The sequence below is a fragment of the Myodes glareolus genome, chromosome 23 (assembly GCF_982192425.1).
Source record: "Myodes glareolus chromosome 23, mMyoGla1.1, whole genome shotgun sequence".
NCBI lineage: Eukaryota > Metazoa > Chordata > Mammalia > Rodentia > Cricetidae > Myodes > Myodes glareolus.
The window spans coordinates 49,932,500-49,941,856 of NC_142048.1; the positions used below are offsets into that span (position 1 = coordinate 49,932,500).

General features: G+C 43.4%; 1 protein-coding gene and 1 long non-coding RNA gene across 2 annotated transcripts in view; one reads left to right on the plus strand and one right to left on the minus strand.

Annotated features, from left to right (window-relative positions):
- The first annotated feature begins 4,854 nt into the window (after positions 1–4,854).
- On the plus strand, positions 4,855–7,202 carry LOC125414306 (beta-defensin 4-like). The gene is made up of 2 exons (XM_048456153.3): positions 4,855–5,025; positions 6,964–7,202. Exons 1-2 carry the CDS (start codon positions 4,968–4,970, stop codon positions 7,095–7,097), a joined length of 192 nt encoding a protein of 63 aa, XP_048312110.1. The 5' UTR covers positions 4,855–4,967; the 3' UTR covers positions 7,098–7,202.
- Positions 7,203–7,309: 107 nt separating this feature from the next.
- Positions 7,310–9,357, minus strand: part of LOC146890554 (uncharacterized) — a 3,756-nt gene continuing 1,708 nt past the window's right edge. Inside the window, exon 2 of the long non-coding RNA XR_014998688.2 lies at positions 7,310–7,503. This is a non-coding gene — a long non-coding RNA (uncharacterized LOC146890554). The remainder of the gene's footprint in view (positions 7,504–9,357) is intronic.

Genomic DNA, 9,357 nt, shown 5'->3' on the forward strand with positions numbered 1-9,357 from the left:
TTAATTTAACTTTACTCATCTTATTTTAAGATTTATTTAATTTTATTTTATATGTGAGCATTTTGCCTGCATGTCTGTCTATGCCTTGTGCCCATGGAGGTCAGAGGAGTGGGTAGAATCTCCTAGAACTAGAGAGTTACATATGGTTGTAAGTTACCTTGGTACCGGGAACACCAAGCCTGGATCTTCTACAAGAGCAGTATGTGCTCTTAATTACTGAGCCATCTCTTCAGCTCCCGAGTTTAACTTGAAGTAGAAATGTGGTCTGTACCATTTCTGCTCATGTTTTGTGCAGGTAAGGTGGCAAACCCAGTTCTGTGCCTTAGAGTTTATTCTGCTCTCTGTTGCTGCATTCAATTGCTGTGTCTTCACTATGAAGGAAAAAATAAAAGTTAAAATCCTCTTTCTTTGTTGTTTTTTTTTTTCAAGACAAGTTTATCTGTGTGGACCCCTGGCTATCCTGGAACTTGCTCTGTAGACCAGACTTGCAGAGATCAGCTTGCCTCTACCTCTGGGAGTGCTGGTTTTAAAGGCGGCACCACCACTGACTGGCCCTCTTTCTTGTTAACAATAAATTTACCTAAAGCTTCATATGAAAATAGCATTCTTCCCCATTGAATTTGACTCTTCATGCATTTAATCCCCATTTCCAAGGTAGTACTAAGCCCTTGAAGTTTCTAAGACTCTGTAAGAGTTTTACGAGCTCTGGTGTCTTCCTCCGTTTTTACATGGTCACATCTAGCTTGAGATGATTCCTTGACTGTTGCTGGGACACCAGGAGTCCCAACCCAGAGTTCAGGTCAGAATTAACTAACGTTGGTGCACATACTCCAGGATATCTCCATTGATGGATAAATGCACTTTCCAAGATTGGCCCACATGGAGATCATCCTTTCTCTCCAGGGCTGGGGTCACAGCTGCCGTCACCATTATGTCTGGGCCCTGAGATTCCCAGACTGCTCCTGAGATTCTCAAGATGGCCAGGTCAACCTTGCCCTCTGGGCCCGAGCCTGTGTCCTGTCTCTAGAAACGTCCAGGCTTCGACATGCTTGCTCCGTTGTTTCATTGCACGTTACTTACAAAATGTCAAGAGAAAAGAAAAACGTTGAGATGATGGGAACAGAGTGTGACACCAAGCACCACCACCCACTTCTGTGTCCAGGACCCTGTGTGACACCCCACAATATTCAAGCCCTGAATTCTACCCCACCCCCAACCTTACCCAGGAGCAAAAGGGAGATGAAGAGCTATGTTTTAAAAGAAACACTGAAACCATCATGCCCAGAAGTCATATTTTGCAGAAATCACACCCATGAAAGCCTTTGCCTTTGCCTGGGTAACTGAGCTCCTCCCTATGGAGACAGACTCTAGCTGGTTTCTCCAGGTATAGATGAAAGATATGGGGGTATAGTCTTTATCTTTCCTTAAAAAAGAAGGGCCATGAGTCTACTCTACCCAAGTTACAGCTTTTTCAGTTGCTATCATACCCACACTTGAACTCACTCCAAGAGCTATGCAATCTTATCTTCAGGTAGTGGCGATGGGCCCTTGATTATGGTGATGTGTGTCCTCTAGGCTGAGGCAGAATGGCCATTCTTTGGGGGAAAAAATCCATTCTGGAGGTCTCTTTCAAGTGGGTGGATTCAGTCAGTAGGATGAACACAGCCACAAGAAGTCACCTTAGCCCTTGTCAGTAAGTATAAACTTCAGGTACAAGAGTTCTTGATGGGACATTCAGGCCACTGTCCTCAACAGCCAGGTTGATGCCATCCTCTCCTTGAAGGAGGTAGGGAAGGTTAACGGCCCCCTTCTGTGTGTGCATTTTCAAGTCACCTTTGCTTTTTTTCTATCGAGGCCTCACTCATTCACCGAGTTTAAAGCAGGACAGGCATCATCCAGGAAAGTGCTGCTGGCTGCTCCCTGGGATTGCAACAGGGCTTTATGGGAAATTCGCACTGGTATGGGTGGGGCTTTAAAAGAGAGCATGTGGTTTTAGGAGTAATTGGAAGCAGATGAGTCACTGAGAAAGGATGAGTTGGAGTTAAGGCTAAGCATACTAATGTGGGATCCACTAACTTCACTCAACCTCTAAGCCCAATAAAGCCTCTCCCCTTTATTATAAGAATGCCTTAAGATTGCTTGCTCAAAAGCAAGACAAAAACAGAAGTCTACAAAGAAATAGTCGCACTAAAGTGCGTGTTTAGATTTAAAATGATCCAGGAAAAAACATCAATAGCTATTGAGATCCTACTTGTAATAATGGAAGGCTTATGAGTATTGACCAGATACTAAACTACATTAAGGCATATTTCTTTGTGTACATACAAATGGGGCTGTATGTGTGAGGGAATTTTCCCTAAAGAAACATAAGATGAGATAATTAGAAAAAAGTTTAATGAAGTTCTGTGATTCAGGACTTTTGAAATTTTTTTCCCCATGATGCTAGGGAGTGAACCACAAGCCTCGTCTGTGCAAATCAAGTGCTCTTTAAGCCAGAATTCCTTGTACACAGCTTCTTTTTCTCCACTCTGGTTTGAGACATGGTTTCTCTAAGGTCAAAGAGAAAACTGACCTCAAAGTCTTATATAACTCTAGTGGGTTTTGAACTTCTGGTCCTCCTGCCTCAGCCTCCTGGGTATGTGGGATTACATGAGTGGGATCATGTCTATTCATGACCACACCTGGCTTGACTGAGATCCTAAATATACAGCAAAGGTCATGTGTTAAAGTTTTGGTTAGCCTGAGGCTCCTCTGTGAGATGGTGGGTCCTTTAGCCAGCGGGCCTAGTAGGAGCAAGCTAGGTCTTTGGTCATGCACCATAGCAATGGGTATTGGTACTCCAGACCCCTCCCTTCTGTTTCCTGGTTGCCAGAAGGTGGGTGAATTTACCCCACCACATACTCCTTGCCATGATGTCCTGGCTCGTGAAAGACCACAACACAGTGAAGCCAATTGACTATGGACTGAACATCTGAGCTTTGAGCCGAAAAAACATTTCTTCCTTCCATCAAAGTCAATTTGTCAAAAATATTTTGCCACCTTGATAGAAAAACTAACATATTTAATTTTTACTGTTGAAAGTGAGAGAACTAAGGCAAATAGAAAGGGATGGGGTATTAATCCAGGCTGCACATTTAGAGACAATTACCTTTTTGCATTCGGTTTTTGTATGTGCTTCACTGGCCAGGAAGAATTACTCTTAGTGTTGGGGATGAATGAGCATGCTTTTTAGTACTGCATGCATGTATCACACAGGGAAAAGAAGTCTTGACAAGGGGTGTGATGTCATATCCTCCAGCCCCAGATAGGAATTTGTTTATAATTTGCAAGAGCATCCTAACCCAGCCCTGTCCTTCCCTGATTCATCAGAAACTTCCTCTTTGGACCAAACCATCATTACATGGCAATCACCGGCTACCTTTAAGGACACCTCTAATGACAGAGTAGGTTAATAATAGCCAGAGAAAAGCACGGATGCGGGGAGGGGTATAGTGAGAAGTTAGCTGGTGGTTTAAAAAAAATATAGGCGAATGAAGTCCTGGTTTCCACTGTATCTATTGGATAGTGGTATCACTGGAGTAATGAGCTACTGCATATTTAAAAATAGCTATGAGAGGGGGGGATAGAGGCTACTCAGTATAGTAACACCATGTAATTTGAAGTGATGGATATGGCGATTATCCCAATTTGACCATTACACACTGTACACATATGTTGAAATAGTACACAGTACTCCACAACTATGCATACTTACTGTGTACAATCTTTTAAAATCTCTATTGTACGCCCTACACAGCCCAGTTCCATGGGTTTCCAAATTACAGCAGCAGAGGAAATGAAGCAGTCTACTGTGCGTCTAAATTCCTCACTCTGCAGATTTGCCAGTCTCTTTGCAGGAAACTCCATAACAGCCTTTGTCAAAACTGACCTTAAATTATATTTCTGCCTATCTGCTTATTTGTTTAAAGTCCCTGTAGAGAGGAAGAATTCATGATTGATGAAGCCTCTTTTCCCTTAGAAAGTCCCATCTCTCAGTCCTCGGCATGGGCTATGTCCTAATCACCGTCAATGGTTCTCTAGGTTAAAAATGACCAACTGGGTTATGGGAGACACACGAGATCTCACTCAGGCCTGAGCCGCATGGCCTCCCTCAGAACCAAGACCAACAGGGAGGAGGTGGGAAGGGCTGGAATTCCACTGTCATAAAGTCTCAACTCCCAAACCTCAACTCCCTCACTGATGTTCCCTTGTCCCAGAAAACTAAGAACCACAGACTCAATGACTATCAAGTCCCGTGGAGTTGCACATCACTTGGTGGCCAGAATCAGTCATTCTCTGGCTTTGTTCCAGGTGAGCAAAGGGACATATGTCCAGGTAAAATGTTTCCAACTCATTGCTTTCTCTGTAAGAAGAACTATCACATTGATCTGACTCCGTGCCCATCACATTGGGTGGATGGTGAATTGCTGGCGGGTTTTTAAAGCAACAAATGAATTTCACCTTTCTGTAGTAACTTGGAGAAATGTATGAGACAAAGTCCATGTTCTGACCTGGAAAAACTTGGGGAACTAAGCCCTGATGGATCTATGTGAAATTAGTTCCCAGTGGGACCTAAGCCTGTTGTGAGACTCTGAGATGACCAAGGTAAAGTCGTGAGGAACAGGTGCGTAAGGCCAAGTTGTAACCAGTAAGTCTGTGACCTTTGGCAGCCTGGGTCCCTCACACCTAGAGAAACAAGACAGGAAGCTGTTCTTGGTTTCCAGTAGAGGAAGAAATTGTCTGGGGCTCCCCACATTTGCATAAGTGACAATGACTGTGCTAAGGGCCACTCCTTGGCAAGAGAGGTAAGGTGTTCTGTGTTTCATAACTGCAATTACTGGGGTTCTACCCCGGAGCCAGCACTTGGACCTATATAAGGTGTTGAGCTTGACTCCCTCTCTGTCTCTGCAATTCACCAGGCTTCAGTCATGAGGATCCATTATCTCCTCTTCACGTTTCTCCTGGTGCTGTTGTCACCTCTGGCAGGTGAGGCAGGGGAAAGGGGTGGTTTTAAAAGGAAGTGAGAGACAGAGTCTGTTTTTCTGTCTGTCTATCTGTCTTTCTCTGTATCTCTCTCTCTCTCTCTCTCTCTCTCTCTCTCTCTCTCTCTCTCTCTCTCTCTGTGTGTGTGTGTGTGTCTGCCTGTCTCTTTCTGTGCCTGTGTGTGTCTATCTATTTGTGTGTGTCTCTCTCCCTGTGTCTGTCTCTGTATGTCTCTTTCTTTGTGTTCTATCTGTCTCTGTGCCTGTGTCTGTCTGTCTGTGTCTGCCTGCCTGTCTCTCTTTGTCCTTCCCTCCCTTTCCTTCCTCTCTCTCCTTTCCCCTTTCTTCCCATGTCCTGTCTTCTTTTCTTATTTTTACCTCATCTGTCTTAAATCTCTATTCTCTTCTTCTTTCCCAGCCCTGTCTTAATTATATTTTGTAGGAAGGTTAATTAAAAAATATGTGCACACTGATGTGTGCCAAGGAGTATAGTACCCTTGAGGTCATAAAGGGGCATTATATCTCTCAGAGATGGATTTATAGGCAGTTGTGGGCTGCCTGATAAGGTATTAGGAACTGATCTTAGGTCCTCTGCAGGAGCAGTATACACTACTCTTACCTGCTGAGTCATCTTTCCAGCTTCAAGACTGTGTTTCACCCTTGACATAGGCAAACAGAATAAAAGGTATAGAAAACTCAAAAGAAGGGCTTAAAACACATACGAGAGAGCCAGGTGGTGGTAGTGCACACCTTTAATTTCAGCATTTGGGAGGCAAAGGCAGGCAGATCTCTGGAGTTCAAGGCCAGCCTGGTCTACAAGAGCTATTTCCAGGACAGGCTCTAAAGCTACAGAGAAACCCTGTGTCTTGAAAAACCAAAAAGCAAAACAAACAAAACAAAACAAAACCCACATGAGAGAGAAAATGAGATGAAAGAAGTAAAGGCCTGAAACTGCATTAGACATAAATTGTAGAAAGAAAAACCAAATTTCATTCATGGGTTCTGGTTGCAGAGAAGCATCTGGGGACCAAGAAATATCAAACACTTGCTATGTCTAGCTTTAGATGAGTGTGAAGAAGATGGGGAGGAAGGGAGGAAGGAAAGAAGGAAGGATGAGATTAAAATCTAATTTTAGACTTTAGAAATTATCAAAAATTTTTATTTGATTGATTTTATTTTTTATTGTAGAAATACTTGGGCATCAAGTTATCATTAAATAAGTCCTATACATTGAGCTTCAGGTCAGATCGTTTGGTAAAAATAGGCACCTGAAAGTTTAAACACCTTAGTAGGAAGCTGGCTCCATGAGTAAAGTGCTTGCCAGGCAAGCTCATCAGATCCCTAGCATCTATGCAGAAGCAGAGCAAGCTGGTGCACATCTGCAACCTCAGCACTGGAAAGGATCCCAGGAGGTCACTGGCCAGCCAGAAAATCCTACTCACTGAGTTCTGAGCACAGTGAGAGACCCTGTCTCAAAAGCTGAGGTGGGAACAATTGCTGAACATATGTGATACCAACCTGTGGTCTCTGTATGTGTGTGCACACATGTACATGCACACATACATACACTCATACCCCAGTGGCTGCGTCTGAGACTAGAACAAGGGGGCTTGTGTGCAGAAGAAGAGGCAGAACTGCTGTGAAGTAGCTGGGGACTCACACAGAATCTGCTGAGCTCCTGCCTGGTGGCCCTGGAGCTTTAGTCATTCAGCTATGGAGCAGACTCTTCCACATTGGGTCCTAGGAAAGCCAGCAGCAGCTTACAGCAGCAGCACCACTCTCTAGCAAGAGCTGGCTTCAGTCCTGATGAAACAGACATCCTAGCCTTGGGGAAAAAAAAAAGAAAAAAGCTGGAATTTGTTCATGATAACAGCACATGGGTGTGTATTTTTGACATGATACTTTCAACTCTAATATGTGGTTTCTCTTCCTTATCTTTCAGTCTTTACGCAAAGAGTCAAGAATCCTATAACTTGCATCACCAATGGAGGCATATGCTGGGGCCCATGCGGTTCAGGGTTTAGACAGATTGGCACTTGTGGCCTTCCTAAAGTCAGGTGCTGCAAGAAAACATAAATAAGAAGACCAAGAACCAGCGAGGAAAATAAAAAGCCAGAATCCGCTCCTCCATGAAGATGTACAAAACTTAAACCAAATTAAAGTACTTTGTTTAGATACAAAGCCTTGCCTCCTCGTGGCTGTGTGGGCTTGTCGTTTTATTGTTTCCTCGTGGGTTGAACTCTAGCATCCTTGAGGAAGTTGGTCAGGGACTCTGAAACGGGTCTCTCTTCTGCTTCTCTAATTTATTGACATCCATCCCTGTTCGGGATGTGCTGGCTGATTTCCTGAAACCAGTGCTCTTCCTGCCCCTCCCTCTGTGTCCTCTAACCTCTTTGCTTCATGTGTCCAGTCCCAACACAAGACAAAGGAGCCAGCCCCAGCTTCTCTCCGGCTTGTGCCTCTTAGTTCATTGTGTCTGGAACTGATAAAGAAAGACCTCTTGGTAGTTATTATAAAGTGATGTAGGAGAGTCTTATGTATTTCTGTTGCTTTCATTGGCTAATTAATAAAGAAACTGCTTGGCCTGATAGGTCAGAACGTAGGTGGGTGGAGTAGACAGAACAGAATGCTGGGAAGAAGGGAAGTGAGGCAGTCGCCATGATTCTCCTCTCTGAGACAGCCACAGGCTAGAATCCTCCCAGTAAGCCACCACCTCGTGGTGCTACACAGATTATTAGAAATGGGTTAATCAAGATGTGAGAGTTAGCCAATAAGAGGCTGAAACTAATGGGCCAAGCAGTGTTTAAAAGAATACAGTTTCCGTGTAATTATTTCGGATAAAGCTAGCAGGGAGCCAGGTGGCGGGACAGAGCCCGTCACTCATTTTACAATAAAGCAGAGTGGTCAACCTTGAAACTACATAAACACATCAATAAAAACAGATTTATATATATATATATATATATATTTGTGCATATCAATGCATATATACACATGCATATATTATGATACCAATAACCAAAGTAAAAGAAGCAATCAACGTGAAAATGGAGTTTGAGGGAAGGTAGCCTACGCAGGTGGTAGGGAAGAATGTTAAGGGGAAAGTTATGTAATTCTATTTCAATTAAAAACTATTAAAAATAAATAAGTTAAATAAAATAATTTCTTGGGTTCCATGTTGTGCCTTTGGATACATTATTTCCTTGATCCCAGTCCCCAGCCCATTAATGAGTTGACCTTAAGATCATTTTATAAGAAACATTTCTGCCCTTAAATCCCCTTCTGATAATCCTTCTTTCAGAGGATATGAGGCTGTTGACAAGAATTATGTCATGGTGAGATTTCTTTGGGGCTGGGCTGTGGAGGATCTGATGAGGGAACAGCAGTGTAAGCAGCAGGCACCTTGTTAACTGTGCCCTGTCTCCAGACCCCTACTTTTATTTTAAAGATACATTGCATTATATTATCTTCAGCAAATAATTGCCTGTTACACTTCAGTCATTTGGCTTCTATACACCCAGCAGTGATAGACTCATGCCCAGTGGGATGAACACACAGTGATGCCCCTAAAAGAGGCTAAGTTTCTTCTCCCAGCAATCATTAGTATGGTCAGTCCCAGCCTTAGAGTCTGCTGAACTGTGTGTTGAGGGAGGCGGGTCAAGTGCTTTGGGTTTTATTTTTAATGAGGCTCTGTGTGTGGCGCACTTACTTCCACTCTCTTCTGCATGAAAGATACTGTGTTTCAAAATGGTCCCCAAACATCCCACCATTCAAGAGGAGGCTTATGGAAGCTTCCCTTGCTTCCCAAATAAGCTGTTGTCGTTGTCTGTACTGAGAAGGTGGTCTCTGTGTTGCTGAAGAACCCATGATGTCATCAAAGATGGGAATCTCCCACGTGGCTCTCTAGCTGCGAGAATATAACATGGGCTGCCATGGACCGGCTCAAGTGAGCCACTCAGACCGTGGGGGAACAGGACGAAGGCTCAGGAGAATTCAGAATACGGCGAGGAAATGACAGACAGTCATTCTCAATGTGATTGAGCAATGCTGCTGCAACTTTATTCCAATTAGTGTAAGGCTTATATATTTTTTCAAACAAAGAACTTGGCAAAGGCATACATCATCAGATTATAAAATAGAAAAGATCAGCACAAAACAGTTTACAAAAAGAATCTTTGAAGATGCTTTGACTTGGGCACAAGGACTTCTGCTCTCTCATATTTTGTAAAATAAACTCTTTTTTCTTGCCTTCAGAGAGACTATTGCCCTTGAGCTAGACTATCTTTATCAACTTGCACCAGGTGGCTGGCTGGTTTGAGCTAAGTGACCTTGTGCT